The 19,879-nt window shown below is 36.6% G+C and overlaps 2 protein-coding genes and 3 long non-coding RNA genes across 26 annotated transcripts; 2 read left to right on the top strand and 3 right to left on the bottom strand.

The window, feature by feature from the left end:
* The first annotated feature begins 613 nt into the window (after positions 1-613).
* LOC125597323 lies at positions 614-5,281 on the top strand. 22 transcript variants are annotated; one of them, XR_007331623.1, is made up of 7 exons: positions 614-2,409; positions 2,512-2,543; positions 2,640-2,681; positions 2,769-3,955; positions 4,039-4,594; positions 4,680-4,843; positions 4,922-5,281. It is a non-coding gene; the product is annotated as an uncharacterized LOC125597323 (long non-coding RNA). The 22 variants fall into 22 exon arrangements; XR_007331633.1 differs by having other exon boundaries at positions 614-3,257; positions 3,336-3,407; positions 3,512-3,589; positions 3,670-3,955; XR_007331629.1 differs by having other exon boundaries at positions 614-3,407; positions 3,512-3,589; positions 3,670-3,787; positions 3,895-3,955.
* On the bottom strand, positions 2,903-6,498 carry LOC111202862. The gene is made up of 4 exons (XR_007331637.1): positions 6,256-6,498; positions 5,903-6,149; positions 5,758-5,808; positions 2,903-5,619 (listed from the first exon to the last, which is right to left on the bottom strand). It is a non-coding gene; the product is annotated as an uncharacterized LOC111202862 (long non-coding RNA).
* A 216-nt stretch (positions 6,499-6,714) lies between these two features.
* Positions 6,715-9,275, top strand: LOC106381527 (proteasome subunit alpha type-2-A). The gene is made up of 12 exons (XM_013821436.3): positions 6,715-6,862; positions 7,124-7,193; positions 7,283-7,359; positions 7,441-7,505; positions 7,676-7,722; positions 7,829-7,904; positions 8,066-8,133; positions 8,288-8,357; positions 8,437-8,522; positions 8,600-8,662; positions 8,760-8,825; positions 8,911-9,275. The coding sequence occupies exons 2-12, from the start codon at positions 7,153-7,155 to the stop codon at positions 8,957-8,959; spliced, it is 708 nt and encodes a 235-aa protein (XP_013676890.1). The 5' UTR covers positions 6,715-6,862; positions 7,124-7,152; the 3' UTR covers positions 8,960-9,275.
* A 206-nt stretch (positions 9,276-9,481) lies between these two features.
* Positions 9,482-15,075, bottom strand: LOC106381529 (TELO2-interacting protein 1 homolog). Its single transcript, XM_048772067.1, has 14 exons — positions 14,674-15,075; positions 14,436-14,601; positions 13,976-14,371; positions 13,184-13,630; positions 12,991-13,098; positions 12,783-12,913; positions 12,577-12,706; positions 12,177-12,474; positions 11,471-12,096; positions 11,224-11,382; positions 11,072-11,146; positions 10,699-11,004; positions 10,416-10,631; positions 9,482-10,275 (listed from the first exon to the last, which is right to left on the bottom strand). Exons 1-14 carry the CDS (start codon positions 14,874-14,876, stop codon positions 9,604-9,606), a joined length of 3,933 nt encoding a protein of 1,310 aa, XP_048628024.1. The 5' UTR covers positions 14,877-15,075; the 3' UTR covers positions 9,482-9,603.
* A 2,638-nt stretch (positions 15,076-17,713) lies between these two features.
* On the bottom strand, positions 17,714-18,790 carry LOC125597322. Its single transcript, XR_007331612.1, has 3 exons — positions 18,700-18,790; positions 18,234-18,535; positions 17,714-17,958 (listed from the first exon to the last, which is right to left on the bottom strand). It is a non-coding gene; the product is annotated as an uncharacterized LOC125597322 (long non-coding RNA).
* Between the last annotated feature and the right edge of the window lie 1,089 nt (positions 18,791-19,879).

Raw genomic sequence — 19,879 nt, 5'->3', positions numbered from 1 at the left:
GCAAATCACTTCTTCTCAAGATTGGTAGCCTCTCCTTTCTCTTTGAATTCGGTTTATTTTGGATGATTCTGTTTCGACCTGTTTGTGCATAGTCTTCTGTATCCAGGGCTGTTTCAGGCTTCCACATGGTTATCTCATCAGGTCATTAGCTACTTTTTCCGCGGGGTCTGATTGTTGTTGCTCGGTTCTTGATCCGTTAAACAGATAAGTGCGTATGCATGTGAAGTCATCTCCGAGCTGTCTCAGGGATTAGGGTTGTCAATTAATGGTTATGCATTCTTTCGTGAGGATGTCTATGGCTGGTCTACTTTCTGGTTCTTCTGAGTTTTGTTTTTGGACAGGGATCTTTGACCGTGGTCTCGCAGGATGTTTAAAAGCGATTTATTGGACTGATCATCGTTCCTACACCAGTTTGTTCACTTTTCACGGACTCTTTTTTTTTGTTTGTTTTCGAGTTCAACCTGTTGGCTGTTTCTGGTCATATGCTATTTTGTGTAGGATGCTTTGATTGATCGGTGTTTCTCTACGCTACTTCTTCTCAGTCCTCGCGTCTATTTCCTTCCTTACATCTCGTAGGTTTGTTTTCTTCTAGATTGCATCTGTTGCCTTTTTTTTTTGCATGTGATCTACTCTCGTTTTGTTGTCTTGGCTGTCTCCATTCTTACGTCTTCAGGGTTATGGATGCTTTGATCCGTGATGACTGTTTTGGCGTTTTCTCTGTTGGCGGTTTATCAGGGCTTCTTATCTTTTTTCTTTCTTATCTTAAGAGAAACATGTTTTTTTCGTTTTGGTATAGAACATGGAGAAGCAATCGGGATGTGTCTCTGATCAAATCTTATTTCCTCGTTTTAGGTTCCTCTGTTTCCTCGTTCTATATTTTATTTCCATGAATTACTCTCATCTTTCTCGGTATTTATGAAAGGATGATCTGTTTTCTTACCGTTGTATTTGTGGTTTCTGTGTTACTCGACTTTGGTTTCCATCTTAGATCGTGAAGAATCGACGAGAAAGGATTCAATTCCCTTTGTGGATGGAAATGATGGTTTGCGCATGATTTCGATTCCTTGGTTATACCCTTTTTGCCTACGGACTATTTTTGTCAGAGTATTTGTTATTGTGGAGAGGTATTGTGTCTTCTGTGTGTTTCCAGATCTGCTTAACCAATCAATTCACTCTGTTCCTCGGCGGTGTACAGACGTTCAGATGAAAGATGAATCATGACAGAAAACTCGGTTTGATCTTATTTTTGCTGTTTTCAAGATGAAGTACTTCACAATTCACTCTGTCGCATGAAGTAGTTTTAAGTTTGTCAAGTGTAAGGAGGTCCTATGATGCAGAAAACTCTCTTGTCTTTTTGTTGTAGATGGTTGAGGTTTCAAAAGAGAAAATCAGCAGGCTACTACTTGGACTCTTTCATGGTTTATCTGCTTTGGTTTGTTTCTCACGCTACATATAGTCAGTTTATGTGCTTCTCTTCTTTGCTCTCTTTTGGCCTTTTTGATTTTTCAGTCTGCATCTATTCTATGGCTTGAATGCAAATCACTTCTCCCCCGAGATGGTAGCCTCTCTTTCTCTTTGAATTCTGTTTATTAGTAGTATAGGAGGAGTTTGGATGATTCTGTTTCGACCTGTTGTTTATAGTCCCCTGTATCAGTAGTTTCAAACTTCAACATGGTTGTCTCATCAAGGATGAATTTGGAGCTTCCAGTATTTGATGGATTCAGGTGTCACTATAGATTGTTGCGTGTGCAAGTGAAGTTGATCTCCGAGCTCTTCAATGGTTGCCTCGAGGAGCAGTTGTCAGTTGAGGGTTATGCGCTATCTCTGCTTTTTTATTTATTTAATGCATGACTACTTCTCTCCCCGGGTTAATTTGATATTTGTCAGCATGTTCTGGGCTTGGTCTATTTTCTACAGCAACCAACCATAAGGTAACGTTGAAGTTTTCTTATGAGTTTTGCTCCTCCTCCTCTATATGGAAACGTTTTGTTTTGGACAATGATCTTTTTATAGTCTCTGGTGATAAGTCGGCCGCGGGTGGATAAAGCTCAGATATCTTGGCTCTTGATCCTGTATGTTCTCTTTTTTTTTTAAATGTAGCTACCATGCTTGTTCTTGTGTTTTTTTTCTTTTAGATTGTGTTCTTTGTCCTTAGTGTTCCCAGATTTTCAGTTCATCAACCAGTTCCTCCTCGTTGTACACCCATTCAAGTTGAAAGATGATCAACAGATGGGTTTGCTCTTTTTTTTTTGTCCGGTCCTGGTTTGATTTGTCCTGTAGAGAAAGCTTTTGTATTGATTGATCTTCAACTATTCCATCGATCCTTTCCAGCGTCATCCGTGTTTTCGATTGTAGAGCTTTGAAGAGAAAGCAGCACTTGTCAGGGAAGGATGGTTCTCTTATAATCAGGTTTCTGGTTATTTCGGTTCTATACATCACATTGCCTACATATTTTTTTTTCCTCAACAGCTTTTGTGGGGAATATATCATTTCTCTTTTGTTTGTTTCCAGAATCTCTGCGGAGGATGATTATTTGTAAATGGGTTTGTTCTTATTATTAGTCCTTTATGGCTCCTTTTTTCTAATACTGTGTACGGTGGTTATTGATTGTAATAAACTATTATACCGGCTTTTTACAGTAGCAGACGTATCGCATCTTACGGATCTCTTACCTTACTGAAGTAAGCTCTGGACTTTCTAGACCACAAGTTTATAATTCTATAATCTTTCTTCTAGATAGGAGTTCTGTTATGGTGTGTCTGTGTCAGGAAAACTCTCAAGACTTTTGAAGGGTCGTTTTAGTACACTGTTAAGTCTGAGCTCCTCTAATGAAGAAGGCTCAAGATGGTTTGTCAATGGTCTTCTCTTCTCCAGTCGTCTTTGTTAACTCTTTGATGGTTTCTTCTCCTCTCTGTTTTGGCTCCTTTCTGATATTTTCTTTACTGCATCTCTTCAATGATATTAGTACGTCTGTTTGAGATGATGGCTTCTCTTTCCTATGAACTAATTTTTTGAATAGGAATTTAGATGGTGCAAGGGGAAGGTCTTATTTTACTTGCTGGTGGAACTCATTATGGAGTAATTGAACGGAAAGTAAATTAATGTTGTCCAGGAACTTTGGATTGTTACCCTCCCTGTTGGTTTGTGTTTACTATTATTGTTTGCTGGGCAGTAAGCTTCAGGTGCCTTCTTCCTCGTTTTTTTGGGAGGCTTCATTGATATTTGGGAACACGCTAACGTTGCTTCGGTGAGACAAGGTAGCGTTGAAGTTCTTCTGAGTTTTGATCTTCCTTTTTGTTATGGAGATGTTTTGCTTTGGATACCCTTTTCTACAGTTGAGTCCGGTGATTGGTTGACTTCGAGGGAAGAAAGCTTCGGTTTCCTCTGCAAGAAGTCGTATTTAGTCTGTCGGTTTTCTCGGCCATGTTCCCTTGTTTCCTATTTTGCTAGGCTACTTATCTTGGGGGTTGATAGTTGATATTGGTAACACTTGTTTTGCTGCTCTCTGAAGGTTAATAAATATCTGCTAAAGGAAGGTTTTGAGGATGCAATACAATGTATTTCAGTTTTTTTGCTCCAGGGAGTCAAGGTAACGTTGAAGTTCTTCCGAGTCCTATTCGTCGTTTTTTTGTTATGGAAACGTTTTGCTTTGGACAAAATCTTCTACAGTTCAGTAGTCTGGTGTTTTGTTGGCTTTGAGGGAAGTAACCTATGGTTTCACAAGAGTGTCTCTGGTTAGTTAATTTTGTTGGCTGGCCTTCACGGGAAGTAAGCTTAGCTTCTTCGGGTTTGTCAGTCCCCATCCTCTCTTTCCTTGTCCTGATTTTTTGAATTCTCGAGTTACACGTTATTTGGCTCACGGAAGGGTAATGTAGTAATGTGTATTTGCTATAGATTTGGAGGATGGAATATCATGGATATTTGAGATTTGCTCTTTCCTTGAGATAGTGACAAGGTAACAAACTCTTTGAGATTTGCTCTTTCCTTTCTTTCTGATATGAAAACATCTTGCTCTGGACATTCTTCTATTGGATATAGTCTTCGGTGATTTGATATGGCTGGGATGGATGAAGCTCAAATACGGTGGCGTTTGCTTCTGTATATGTTGACTACTCTGAAGGTGTTTACCAAGAAGCTGGTGCCTTTTTTGTCTTCCTCTAGGTTTGCAGTAATATCACGTAGTCAGTATCATCTTAGTACATCTGTTTTGTATTTGGTTTTGTGGAAGAGTTTCGCTCTCGACATGATGCTCTTTTCTTGTGCACTACTACTGCATGGTTTCATCATTTGCCTCGTTTTTTTCTGGTTTGATGGATGGTAACACAGGGCATATGAATCTCGCCTTTGTCAGAATATGGTCGGAAGTGTGTCCTAGCGACTGTGAGGGTACGGTGTGCCACTCATGTACTTGTGCAGATTTTCTTTACACGGCGCTTTGTTTCAACAGTGTGCCGCTAGACCTTTTTTTGGTGTCTTCCAGTCGCAGAGCTTTGCCCACCAGACCCGAGATTGTAGCTCTAATGGAGAAGTGTGGGGGTATGGGTTTATGATGACATGCTCCAAGATATCAAAACACGTTTTCTCCTCCAATATGGTAAGCAGAGAATCTTTCTTGAGCCCCAGTCCCTGTATCTCATGTTTGCATTTTCAACATTTAAAATGCAAACTTCTATACAAAGCAATACCAGCGATTGAGAGAGAGCAGAACAAGGAAGGATGTTCGATGGTCTTCACTACCTCCCATAGCTTCACCAGGATGCTTATCATCTGAAATCGTTACGGCTTCGGTTTTGTACTAGCTTTCTAGTTGAGCTCAACAGAAACAGTTTGGAAAGGAAGGCAGGTACCATTTCGATTCAGTACTATCTCAAGAAGATGTCTCCTCTTGAATCAGTCTTCCTGATATTTTTCCATGGTGCAGCAAGAGGCCTTGGAAACTTACGTAGCCTAAACCTCACAAGCTGAAAGCGCCCAACCCAGTTTCCAGACCTTCTGAAGGCGACTAATCTTGAGGCTGTTAAACCCTCCAGTTGTTTTAACTGGGAAGTATGACAGAACATAGACGAAGCTGCAATACAAGTTAAAAGGCTTCAAGACAAGAAACAGGAGGACTTTGGACCTTCGGTGTTACCGCTACTGGCTAGATCTCTTTTTCTATACTACTGTAAATATATGGTCTATGTTGATGTATCAATTATTCAGTCATTAAAGCCTACTTTTGGGCCAACTGGTATATTCAGCTATTCATTGAAATGCCTATAAAAAAAATTAAAAACGACCACGGTGGGCGAGCGCCTTATCCATTAGGCCACGCGGCCATCTTGTTTATTAACTTTTCGCTACTATACTGACTTTACTGCACTTTGTACGTAATGGTTTCGAGTTTTATGTTTTAGGATAAACAAATTTAAGTTTGCTGATTTATTGGAAAGAGAACACAGACTAATGGTATGTTTGATAGCGACAAGCCAATCATAACTGAATAAGTGGCTTTTGTTAGGACTTTCATGAAGAAGATTCATCACCTTCACCTTCCATGGGTAAGTCTGGTTCTGTTGCCCATTCAGTCCACGATCCATCATACACTGGCACTTCAGTTTCCCCCAGCCGGTGAAGCCCCTGACAGAGCAAGCAACCAAGTCAGTCTCACCTCCACTGCTTAGTTTGATGAACATCTTATGAAGGAAATGGCAGCAGAATAAGATACTAGATGATATTTATAATCGTCATTAAAAAGGAAAAGATAGTGATTCTTACACTTGTTGTTCGATCTAAATCAAAGAAGAGAGGACCGGGAATATGAGCAACCTGTAGGAGAGCACAAAGTCCATTAGGATCAAAGCAGATCATGGAAGCAAAGAGAATAAAATATCAAATCATCTATTTACTCTAATGTTCTCACCTGATATTCTTGGATCATCAGGCATGTACCACGACGCATCCAAAACCTGAACAGAAACAGGTACATTTAAGCATAACAGACAAAAGTTTTGAAGAAAACAAAGGGTTCAAATCAGGGTTTCTAAGATTAGAATGAAGGCAATCAACAGAAACAACAGGCTCATCAACTCCAGTAGAAGCCATGACTCGAATTGTTTTGAAGCCTGTAGAGGAAGAGCCTAGGTGAAGTGAGAGTAGAGTCCTCTCTTCTGTACAATTATCATCACACGAAAGAGTCAAACTTTATAAACAGAGCAGAACCCAGAAGGTAAAGCAGCGATCAAACCAATGCCCAGTTGCGAAATTACGACTTACACTCAGAAGGGCAGCGAATTTAAGGGTCTTTTGCGGAACAATCAATCGGTGGCTTGCAAGTTGCAGCTATAAGAAAGTTCTGGAGAAAAGGGTCCAAGGCATAACACCAACCATACAATGCAAACTAAAACCAAATGTGGTTGACTTTTCTGAGAATACGCCAATTTTTTTTTTATTCTTTCAAGAGAAACCCAACACAGTTTACTGTCTGTTGTAGCAACGAACTGATTGGTCAGGAAGGAAGGAACCGAGACACAAAACGCTATTCTCTTCGCGTTTTAAAATTAATTTGATACAAACCAATCCGGTTTAACTAAACCAGTGCCGTAAACGGTGTCGTTTTATCGAAATCCTATTTCTAAACCTTTTGAGTGACGACCCTTTCTTCAAGAAACCATTATTTTTAATTTGATATATAAACCAATCTGGTTTAACTAAACCAGTATCACTTAGTAAAACGGCGTCGTTTTCAGAAATTTTTCTTTCCCTTTCCTAAAAACCTGTTAGTGCCAACCCGTTCTTCAAGAAACCTAAAAAGCTTTTAATTCTCCACTTCGCTCGTCGTCTCTCCTTCGTCCATTACCGTTGCTCGATCTGTTCATCAAAGGTATGGTTGATCGTTTAGTTTGATTTGGTTCCACTTGTTCTTTGAGATCTCCACGTTTAGTTAGATTGAATCGCTTCAGTGTAGTAGTGTCTGAGCCGTAAATTCGCTTTGACCTAAGTTGTAATTACTAATCTTGATGAACATCATTGTGCAGATCGTTGGATGTTTTAAGTTTAGCTGATTCAGCTCTTGCCATGATTCCAATTTTTTTATTTTTTATTTTCCCAGAAAATTGGTTAGAAAAAGATTACTCTTTTGCAGATTTTTTTTTGAGCTAAGCTTAAGGTGCAATGGGAGACAGTCAGTACTCGTTTTCACTCACTACCTTCAGGTATGAACTCTGTTTTTAATCATTCAAATGCATCTCCTTTGAGCACTTAGATCAGGGATTGATTTGTGCTGTGTTTGTGAAAAAAATAGCCCTTCAGGGAAGCTTGTTCAGATAGAACATGCTCTAACTGCTGTTGGATCAGGCCAAACATCTTTGGGAATCAAAGGTTTGTCAATAATAAATGATGACCTTATGGAATTTTTGAATAAGAGGAATTATAAATATGAATGTGGTTTCTTTCATGCAGCTTCAAACGGAGTTGTTATTGCTACTGAGAAGAAGCTTCCCTCTATTCTTGTTGATGAAGCCTCTGTAAGTTTTGATTATCTCTTCCCTGTGCTCACCATGTTCTGTGTACTATTTGGTCAAATTATTATAGCGGTTACTGTTTTTTCTTCTGCCCCTTCTTGTGGAACTTTCTTAGGTTGTATATTTATTAGTAACTATTATGAAACTAATGTTAAGTCTGATGTCTACTTCAGGTTCAAAAGATTCAGCATCTGACTCCCAACATTGGAGTTGTATACAGGTTCTTCTTCTCACTATCTGTAGTTCCTGTTTGATTACTGATTTGGTTTTATAGCTTGAAAGTTTGATGCTAAATTGCTAACTTTTTGGTATTTCCTTCTATGTAGTGGTATGGGTCCTGATTTCCGAGTTCTTGTGCGGAAGAGTAGGAAGCAGGCTGAGCAATATCTCCGCTTGTACAAAGTAATCTTATATATCTCTCTATTCTCATCTACTTTTCTTGGAGTATTGTAATATCCATGTATAATAAAATTTCAGCATATACTTTGGATTGATGATTCTTGTTAATATTAGCTCTTGTTGCTTATTCGTAATTCAACTTCTAAGGAGATTTATTGTTGCAGGAACCCATCCCTGTCACTCAACTTGTAAGGGAAACTGCTACGGTTATGCAAGAGTTCACTCAATCGGGGTAAGTACTATTCAAAATCTACTTAAGAAGAGTTTCTTACTATACTAGCTTATAGTCATAGATTTGGCATGAGAAAATGCTGTTAAAGCAAAGTATCCGTAAACTAGACTACTGAATCTTGCTTCTAATTTTGGTTTATTTCTCCTGCTAATAGTGGTGTTAGGCCGTTTGGAGTTTCTCTACTAGTGGCTGGGTATGATGACAAGGGTCCTCAGCTGTATCAGGTATGTAGAACTTTAAAAATATATAACCATTAGTGCTTTTGGTAAAAACATCTAATTCAGGATTTCGTATTTTCACTAGGTGGATCCGTCTGGTTCTTATTTCTCATGGAAAGCTTCGGCGATGGGAAAGAATGTCTCAAATGCTAAGACATTTCTCGAAAAGAGGTGATAAGATTTTGCTTTTTGTGATACATAAGTTTATGATCTTCGAAGCATGTCATGTCATCTTAGTCTCTTATCAGGTACACCGAAGATATGGAGCTTGATGATGCCATTCATACAGCGATATTGACATTGAAGGAAGGGTGAGATTTTCTTTTACTAAACTTTGTTTCTAAATTACAGAACTTTTCTAAAGACCTAACATTCCTTTGTGTCTTTCTTACTCTGTCTGTTTCACAGTTTCGAGGGAGAAATCTCGAGCAAGAATATTGAGATTGGCAAGATTGGTGCTGACAAAGTTTTTAGGTAACTTTCAATACTCCAAACTTAATAGAATCAAAGGGATCTTTGTTATTGCCATCAATATCTGAAAAGAGGTGGTTATGTGCAGGGTACTAACACCGGCAGAGATTGACGATTACTTGGCTGAAGTCGAGTAAACTTTCACTTGGGCCGCTCATCAAACCTGGCTTTGAATCTCAAACATCTTTTGCTTTTCTGCCTAGTTGGACAAAAAAAAACTGCGGTTCTTGCTTATGTAAACTTTTGGAACTTGTTAAAACTCGAGACCTTGTTTAGAATCTGTTTTCTTTTCACTCGTTTAAACAATGTTCAAAATGTCTCTTACCATGTTTGGTTTACATAAGGACCAATGGGATAGTTCCTCAGAAACTTATGTGTAGCTGTCTCTTAGACCGGCAACGAAAATTGTAAAATGTAATTCTCAATGTCGCAATTAGACGTTTTGAATGCCTAGATTGTTTTTTTTTTTTTTAATCGTTTTGTTTGTTTATGTTTTATCACGAGTAAGGGGTGCCTAGACACCAATTTTTTCTTATAACATTGGGTTACTTGCCTCCAAATGTAGTACAAAGAAGTAAGAAGAGATCGTGATTTCATTTAAGTCCCTGTACTATCTTGCATATCTCACATCTCCCCATTTTTTTAACATTAACACAATCTAACACCTTTTTAACTTTTAACAATTTACTGCATGCCCTTCTACAAAATCTTCAATGAAATAAGTAACAAATCAGTGTCAAATGTTGACGCGGGGAAAGAAATTTTTTTAGAAGCAGAGTTATTAACAACGCATTTGATCTACAAAGACTAGAGACTGCATTTTCTTGAAAATGGTCTCAACAGAACTAAACTCCAACTCAAAACCATAGCTCCGACCACCGTACTCGACGTACAGAAACCTCGCCGGACAATCTTCCGCCGGTGAAGGCAAAACCGTTGATATCTCTGGAAACTCAGGAGAAGGTGGAAGAGGCAAATCTCTCTTCTTCTTGAGAGAATAATACACATCTGCTAAGAGAATCCAAATGAGATCAGAATCAACGCAAGCCAAACCTCTCAACGCATTCAAAGCCGCTTCTCTTAACCCTGTTACGCCGCTGCAGGCTATCCCAACGACCAAGCCTGCGACTTTCTTCAAGACTGCATCTAAAGCTGAAGCACAGCGCTTGTCTCTGGAAAGCTCAGCGATCATGTTGAGAAGTGCAGCTTGCACTTTCAAGCTGGAAACTTCAGCAATGGAAGAAGAAGAAGCTGACTCAGAAATGGTTCTGTAAGGAAGCCTGAGAACTGATTTGTTCTCTTCTCGGAGGTGTTTTGGCGTCATAACGTGGAAGGGAGATGTTGTTAAAAGCTTCCAGAAGTCTTGGCCATCGTTGCGGAAACGACGTGAGAAGAAGTCTCCTCCAGATGTTTGAATGACTCTGGTTATCACATTCAAGCATCTCCTTACAGCCTGTGGAACAAATGCAGCAGGTTTTAGAAATTGCAGTGTTCTAAAAATCGGTCTAGTCGGCAAATCAAATCTGAAACAATTTGTTTAAAAAATCGGTCTAGGCGCCCGTCTAAAGAGAGAGAGAGAGAGGGAGATTATACCACAGGATTTCTGTTTCTTATGCAAGAAACAAAGAATGGCCAGATTTTGTTGATAGCAGGTAAGAGACGGTTTTCATCTGCTCCATCGTCGGTGGCATTCATGTAGTCTTTAAGCTGATAGAGTGAAGCAAACTCAATGACTTCTTCCATCGTTTCTTTAGTTTCTGTCTCAGCTCTATAAGCTTCCTCTACTTTAGCCAGTGTCACTATTCCTTCCTGTAGTATTGGAAAGTTACTAATTTGAGTTCCAGAAAAACCAACCCAAAGGGGAATGTTACTGTACCTCTATTATATCGAGAGCAACCAAGCATGAAACTTGATTTGATGATGCAAGGATAGGTGTGGCTGAAATTAAACAAGAAGAGGCGATTGATCCAACTGTGCGTCTGTATCTTTTAGAACGATTCAGTTCAAGCAGTATGTGTTCCCATTCTTCTTCATTAAATTTATCCTCAGAATTTGAACACTTCTCTTGCGCCGATGTTATTGCATCAGATGCTTTGGTCTTAACCTGGTCACTATATGACTTGGCCCGGTCTGGTAATAGACAAGCCTCGCTCTTAGATGCTTTGACAATCTCAACAACAGCCTATCAGTGGGCACCAACAAAAAGTTAAGACCAAGAAAACTAGTGAACCGAAGAATGAATCTAATACCTTCAAGAAGGGTAGAGTTAGATTTGGATGATGCTGTCTACCAACAATCTCTAGCTCTTGAGAAACCAATCGCATCTGTAGATCAAGAAAAATAAAAAGAAATTAACATAAGGATAAAGATATAAACAGTTCACTGCAAAATGTGGCTTTACCGGTTCCTCCAACAAAGGCAATATTTCATGAGCAACTCCTATATAGGAAAGCATCGCAGCAAGAACACTTGGAACATGAGGATTAAGATCAAGGTGGCGCAGCTGACGACAAATAGAGTCAACAACATAATCTGCATTTGCTACAACCAGATGCCCTACCTGCACACAAAACAAAAGAAGGGAAAGATTTTAATTAAAATAAAAGATATTATGCTTGAATCCAAATACATTAATCATAAATTCTCACTGTTGGATGGCCCGAGGTGGTAGCAAGAAGACGTAAGACAGCGTCAGAAGCATTTCTAACTTGGAAGCTCGAACACGTAAGACTCTCAAGCAGAAGGTAAAGCGAAGAGTGAAGAAAACCACTTGAAGCAAAATCTTCCCCAAGGCACAATGAAAACACACCGACTCCTTCTATTATAACTTGGTGTAGCATTGCAGTGTCCCTTAAGAAATGCAGACTAATATGTTCAACATCGGTGGTATCGGTTTGGTTCACTGGGAGATCCCACACTTGAGAAGATTGGTACTCGTGCAAGATTTTACCAACGCAATCGATCAGATGAGTCTTTGCACGTTTGTTCCATGAGACTTCCCAGGAGAGTTTGTTGTCTTTTGCTTTTCTTGACTTCTTCCGAAGCAGTCTTGAGAGAGCATCAGTTGCTTGTTCTGATAGACCAAAAATCATCTCGTTCAAGATACAAGCAGCAGTTGCCGCCTGGCGTACTAACTGTCCTGAACCAGTTCGATTACACCATGTTTCCCAGTCTTCTCCGTTGTACTCTTTTACACGAACTTCTGAAACCAATCTACGGAAAAACCCCAAAGGAATGTCCAGGATGACTGCTAAACTGCCATCGTTTTCAGGTCCTAGCAAACACACAAACAAGATCGTTAACTATCATTAACTATGACTCATCTATAAGTTAACTGCAGAACAATTAACTCACCTGCCATTAAGGATAAACCTACAAGTCTAAGGATACCAGCGAGCATCTCGTAGAGCTTCTGACTACCAACATAAGAGAACCAAGGCGGCATTCGAGGTATCACAAAGCTACTGGTCTCCAACTTTCCTTGATCTGATTCAGCGTGGCTGCGACTGGTCACTTTTAATTCTGTGATGGAAGGGAGGTAACCTGTCGATGAAGTAGGCCTGTCTGCGATGAGCTTCTCAAGAGAGCCAGTGTATGCTGAATTGTGGCTCAGACAGAGAGCAAACGTATCCAGGAATCTGCTAGCTGTTATCTAAGAAGCACCAAATATTATTAGATCATGTTTGTTTTTTAGACTGGATTAGAAGAAAGAAGCAACCAAAGCTATGAGCGTGATAAGAGAAAGAAAACATACTGGAGACTGAAGATGATCCGCCAGAAACTGAGGACCAGAGTAATAAGTGACTACAAGTAACTGCTTCACAACCGAAAGTGCAGGCAATTCCTCATTCCCCAAAACCACTTTTGGTAGCCTCTCCAGTAGTCTGTCATCAACACACGCTTATAGGTCACTGAGCTTGAAAAGGAAAGAAACAATATAACAGCAAAGAGAAACAATACCTGGTAAAGATCTTGCTTATGTCGCTCTCTACCTGATACTTTGTACGTTCAGAGAATAAGTGGTCGAGAGTTTCCTGAGCTCCTACAGAGACTTCATCAGAGTCATCAACAACCAGAGTACATACGCATTCCTGCATCATAATAAATAAGAAATTCATCCAGTAGCAAGTATCTAACATCATTGTGTTGTTGTTAGTTATGAACTTACCAACATCACTAGCCTGGCACCCTTCAACGACCGAGGGGTCTTAGATAGCAGTCCACGTATTGCTGCTAGAAACCCCCATCTAATTTTTCCAGCTGGGTGAATAAGAATCTGAAACCAATTAAGATTCACCGCTCAGACTAAAAAACAAAACAGTACAAAAGTGATGGAACTAAGAGCGGGAAATATAGCATACATGAGGAAACGTCTCACACAAGAGCTTATTCACGTGAGATGTTGTGTTTTCTAACCATTCCTTTGTACGTTCAACACGAAAGGAGTCACCACTCAGTTTCTGACTCGATTTTTCTTGTCCATTGTTGATTTTAACAATCTCTTGGCTTGTAGTTTCTGTCCTCTGCCCTTGAGATTTTGTTGTCAGAGAACGAAGTTCGTCCAAAACTGAGTGTGCAGATTCATGCTTCTGCAGCTTAGTATCATCATCAGAAATACCGAGAGCCGATGAATTAGCCTCATCATCAAGGACTATCATGAGAAACTCGGCTAAACATCTAATTGCTTGGTCCAAAGCATCAACGCTTCCTGCAGCTCCGCTAATCATTGCTCTTGAAACATGCAACACTTTGGCCATTTGGCTAACAACACCAGGTAGAAAAAACGCCAACACATCAGCAGTACCAATCTACAAAAGAAACCATGGTGTAGAGTTTGAGTTGATTTGATTCTTATTGAGTTTTTAGATGATTGGATAGTTTAATATGTTTTTTTCTTAAACCACTCTAAATCTCAACTAAAATCATCAGATTTTTATTTTGATTTTTTTTAAATAAGAAATTCCATCCGATCACTCTAAAATCACTTGAAAACTTTTAAAACCAGCTTGTATTTTCAAGTGAATTTTAGAGTACTCTTATGAAAATTTCATGAGTTTTTTAAAATTCATGTTTCAATAACATTGGATTTGTCTTTTTAATACCAAACAAAATGACAAATGTATCAAACCCTGTATGCATAATACAATAGTTACCTTAGCCACAAGTATTCGTAAGGTCATAAAGGCTTCAACTCGAAGGTGTGCACTTCCTCTATGTCCTCGTGAAGCCTCAGCATCAGCCACTTTGAGAAGAATGGAAAGCCAATGACCCACAGCAGCCAAAGCAGAGTGAGACTGAAGAAACGCCACCAAGCATTCTCCCGTCGTTTCTAAACCAAACTCTGAAACCTGCTGAGTCTGACAATCTCCTCTATCCGACAGCTGAGGCCAGCCAAGAGTCCCCTTACATCCGCAGGAATCATCAGAACAAGGAACCAAACCAGAGATCATCGCTCGAAAACATCTGATGATCCCTTCACGAAACTCCTCAGAGGCCTCAGACGGCGTCAAAACAGCACCACTAGTCAACTTCTTCATAATCACAAACATCTGAAAGGAGATAACTTTTCAAATTCAACATTACATAACATAACTAATTCAAAATCAAACTCACCTGATCAACGGATCCGACGTGGCATTTCTTTAGAAGCTCCTCGAGACAAGAGACTACACCTTCAGCTACTTTATCACTCACTCTGTAAGGAACAACAACACCTCCTCCTTCACTCCTGCAAGCTACTGCAGCGTCTAGCAGAAGAAGCAAAGGGAACAAAGTGTAGCTGAAAAAAAGACAAAAACTTTTATCATCATCGAAACCAAAGGTGGAGACTTTATGTATGGCGAGCACTTACTGGAAGAAGGACTGTAGAGACGACGGAGGTGCACGGCGGAGGAGGCTGAGCAGCTCTGGGATCACGGCCGGATCCTTTTGAGGGGTTTGCGAGAGGCTTAGAAGCTCCAAGGAGAGAGCTTTGAGCTGGGCGAAGAGGGCTTCTCGTCCCTCGACGTCGTCTCCGTTAGTTTCGCGGCGGACTACGACGACGGACTTCTCCATTCAATCCGATCAATTCGACGAAACCGCGACAAAATTGAAGTCAAAATTCTGGAAGCTGAACTTTAATTGACACAACCCAGCAATGTTTGACCCGACCCGACTGTGTTGACCCGACCGGTGAAGCTGTAGCAAGTAGAACCTTTCTCCGTCGCGACTATAGACCGGAGTTTTGATTTTTTTGTCGACAACAGAGTTTTTATCTAGGCATTGTTTTGAAAATTTTAATATTTACTAGAGATTTTGTCCGGCTATGCCCGGATAATTTTATACAAATATCTTTGCATCTAATGATATCTATTAGATATATATTACATCTCTGTTCTAAGAATATAAATAGTAAACTAAATTTTGATCCGCGCTTCGAAAGCGCAGATTTTTTGGCTAAAAAAAATATTTGATATGAATTAGTGGAAGTACAGATTTTTCATTTAATTAAAATTGATATGAATTAGTGTTTTGATTTGATGCATATTATTATGCACACTCTTATGTTATAACATTATCTTTATATTTTATGTGAATTTTATAAGAGTTACATCTGTTGAGCTGGTGAGACATAAGATTTGCTTTGCAGATTTTGGACTAATTTAATAGTATGATTTTTTCTTAGGTTTTTAATAGTTTTGGCAATGTTTTTGTACCTGATCCAAACCCACGGTCGAATTGATAATTTTGGTGACGTATACAATCTGATCATACTAAGTTAAAACATAATATATAAAAACATGATAAAACCTGGAAAAAAAATTCATCATTAACCCGCCATCTGATACTGTTGACCCGATAAAATATCATATAAATTTGATGATATTTTTTAAAATGTTGATTCAAACTTTTTCAATACTTTTTAGTAGTACTTAAAAGTGAATAAACTTTTTGATTTGTGATTCTTTAATAGTATGAATTTGTAGGTTTTTAATAGTTTTAGCAATGTTTTTGTACCCGGTCCAAACCCGCGGTCGAATTAATAAATCCGGTAATCCATATATAATCCGATTTGGATTAAGTTAAAACTTAATATGTAAAAACTTGATAAAACTTGGTAAAAACTCATCATTAACCCGCCATATGATATTGATTGATCCAATAAAATATTATATAAATCTGATGACATTTTTAAAAATATTGATTTAAACTTTTTGCGTACTTTTTAATAGTACTTAAAATTGAATATATCGAATGACACTAAGATTTTTTTAAAATTACATGATAAAAAATTCTCAAAAATATTACATATAAGATGGAAAGGGACCCATTTCCAAATTCATAGGGTATCCATCTATTATAAATGTGGTTCTTATATTCAGTTTCAATAATATTGAGTAAAAAATGAGTTTATTTAAAGTATTTTAAAGTTACAGAAAAAATAATAATATAATTAATGAGTAGGTGCAATATTTTTGTAAGTAACTTTTTAGGATGATCATATTTTAATAATATAGATAATAAAAAGAAATTTGTGTGATCAAGAAAATATATCATAAAAATATGTTGAAGCGTTTAAGAAAATACTTAATGAATCATGCATATATTGAAATACATATTTATTCATATGATAGGGTGCCATCATAAGTGAACAACGTCCAGTTCATTAAAATACGGTCAATAATTATTCATGCTTTTTGTTCATGTGGTTGTTCTATGGTTTTTCTAACGATTACTCATATTTTTTTTGTTTATATGTGGGTGATGAATTATGATAGGTTATTAATTTGAAACTTAATTATGATATAGTTATAACATAAAAGAGAGTTGTTGTCGATCTAGGTTAGATAAGGGACCCACCATATATGTGATTAAAATCTATCAATTGAAAAAAAGATTCTAATGTAACAGATTATATATTTTTTGATTTAGTTAAAACAATATAAAAGACATATTAAGTTTCTAATGAAAAGGTCAAAACAACTTTTATAAGTAGATTTATCAAGACTGCTTTTCTTTTAATAGAATAGATTTAATTTAATTAAATATGAGTATAACTCATAAATAATTATTTTAACTATCTAAAATATTTATGAGATGGTGAACAAAAATAAAAGAAAAAATAATTTATTATTGAATGTTAAAAAACTGGACTAAATATTGATTCAGTATTGTAAGAGCACCTCCAACGTGTGTATGAGGAGGTGAAGTTTTTAAGACTTTTAATATTAGAAAAAGGAAAGTAAGTTAAAAACTGATCAAAAGTTTCTTAATAAAAGATTTTTTAGAACCGTTCCTAAACTTTCTTTGCTTGTGTGTCTGTTTTCTATTAGTGCAACTTTTTTTTTTAGTTTTAACTTTAGTTCTTCAATGAAATAGTAGTAATGTACTGTTTAGATATGTGATTTAGGAACTCAACTATTAAAGTTGCTCTAGCTGGTTAGACCGATCCAGAAAAATAAATTACAGAATAACCATATAGCTTAAAATAATAAATTTTATATCAAAAATTGAGAACATCATCTAAATTGTAACAAAAAATCTCTTAACATCAAATATGTATGACACATGAATAACTTTCAGTTCAAAACTTCAAATATGATATGTGGGTTCAAGAAAATACATACACTTATCCCTTAAAAATTAGTTAAGTAAATGTATATTTTTAGTTTGATTTATGAGTTTTTAAAATCAAACATGTTGTCAAATTGAACTTAGTTATTACAATCAACATTTGGAATAGTATAAAATCGTCTTTATTTATATATCTAATGTAATCATATTGTACACAATTATATTTTTAGATCCCAATGAAAATTTATCTTGTTATATACATAACGTAGCTGAAGTCAGCTTTGAGTAACTAATGTTGATTTGAAGTAATATTATTCGGACTATCTACTTGTATTTAACTAAATGCACCAGTATGATAATAGCATTTTGGTAACGAAAACAAAACAAATCAAACTGAATCCTCGGGGACACACAAAACCGTAGAAACTTTCTTAATCTTCTCATTACAAATACTTCTTTAGCTTTCTTCTTACATTGTAGTCGTCACTTTCAAGTCTTGTCGCTTACTTTTTCTGTGGTGTTTGAATCTTGTGACTTACTTCTTCTGTGGTGTTTTTGAAGACCTTCCTTTCATCTTCAATGCCTAGAGTCAAACATAAACACAGATTAGTATACAGTTTGACAACCATTTTCTAGGTTGCGTATGCGTCCACATCTTTTTTGCTTACCCAAAATAATGATCAAATACCTTATCTACTCAACCATGATAATCGAATTTAACATCAGGTTCTACTGACATTGTCCCCTTCAAATTTGTTCAATTCTCAATAATGTGTAAATTAAGAAAAGATTAATGTGATTGACCAAAAAAAAAGATCAAAGTGCTCACACACGCGATTCAAAAGCCGAAGAAATTACCATGATTGTCTTCATGCTCTACTGCTTGAGCTATTACAGCCACCTCATGTCATAAATCCATTCTCAGCAGGCTTCTTTGAACCACCTTCAGAGCCAGACTCATTGACCAAATTGAGATGAATCAAATTTGGGTAAATTACTCTGGTTTACAGGAAAAGCTTTTTGCAGCCTTTTGTATATTCAGCAGTAGAAGAAGAAGCACTATTATCTCCAAATGGTGCAGAAATGTAGCCCTCGGAAACCATGACCTTGTTGTCTCCTTAACTTTGTACAACTGACATGTAACCCGAATCTGGGAAAAACTACATGTTTACATAATAATAGAATCAGTCGAAGCCAAGCAGATAAATAAGTGAGAGTTAAAATTTATTCATGAAGGATAAAAACTATATTTACGATGAACTAAGCTTTTGAAAAGGAAACACAAATGTAGACTCATGAAGCAAACATCAATGGAAAGACTTACGATGGCAAGTCGTAAAGGTATATATATCTTTATAGCTTTTACCAAGAGGAGATGTATCATACGGAAGTATATAAATAATATATATATATATGTATACTAGAGCCGGTCCGCCCTACGGGCGGCATATATTTAATTTGTGATCTAAATTATTATATTTATATAATTTTGTGGTTTGTGTTTTAATTTTGTATTTGCAAGTGATGTGTATGATAATGATTTTTGTCTTTTTGAAAATTTTAGGTGAAAATTGATTATATATGATAAGATGTATTTTGCTTATTTACAATAGTTGTTTTTTATATTGAAGAATTGTGACATTGATATGATGTAAAAGTTTCAAATGGTCTTCATATTGTGTCTTTTTAAAAAAATTAATCCCACTAGAGGCTTTTCCCGGGCTACGCCCGGGATATTCGTATAAGTTTTAATTAAATTAAAAAAAATTACAATAACATTTGAATATAAATTGTTATATATACTACAATCAATTTTAAACTATTAAATTGGTAAGAAATTTAAAATCGTTTGAATTTATTGATTGTCTTGTGTCTAAAATATTTCATATAATTTAACTCACAATTTGTTATTAAAAGAAATCATATATAGAATGATCAGTAAGATGGGTCAAAGTTAAATAAACCTTGTTATACTTTAAAATTCATTTATTTTATTAATTTAGGTTTTGTATAAAGTAATTGTAAATTTAAAACCGATTTAAACTTTGTTTTAACTTTAGAATTATTGAGTTGTAATACCATATTGAGCAGTTTCATAACAGAAATTAAATTGAATTAAAAATTGATCCAAACTAAGGATAATGTTGTTCTCCAAATCAATTCATGAAAATACATCACTACAAAAAAACTGTTGTTTAGCATCATTTATTTTGTATTTTTGCATTAGTTATAAATGATGTAAAATAATTTTGCATCATTTATATAAATGACTCTGAAAGTGGTGATGCAAATAATTCACATCATTTTGTTAATAACTGATGTAAAAATGCTAAATATTTACATCAACTATTATAAATGATGTAAAATATATATCAATTACAATAACTGATATTAATATTTATATCATTTATTAAAATGATGTTAATATTAGCATCAATCAATTAATTGATTTTAATAATTAATTATATCACTTTTGGTAATTGAATAACTAAATTATTATCATG

This window comes from Brassica napus, unplaced genomic scaffold (genome assembly GCF_020379485.1).
Source record: "Brassica napus cultivar Da-Ae unplaced genomic scaffold, Da-Ae ScsIHWf_1425;HRSCAF=2013, whole genome shotgun sequence".
Lineage (NCBI taxonomy): Eukaryota > Viridiplantae > Streptophyta > Magnoliopsida > Brassicales > Brassicaceae > Brassica > Brassica napus.
Note: the sequence above shows the minus strand (reverse complement) of the source record. Positions and strands in the feature narration are given on the sequence as shown.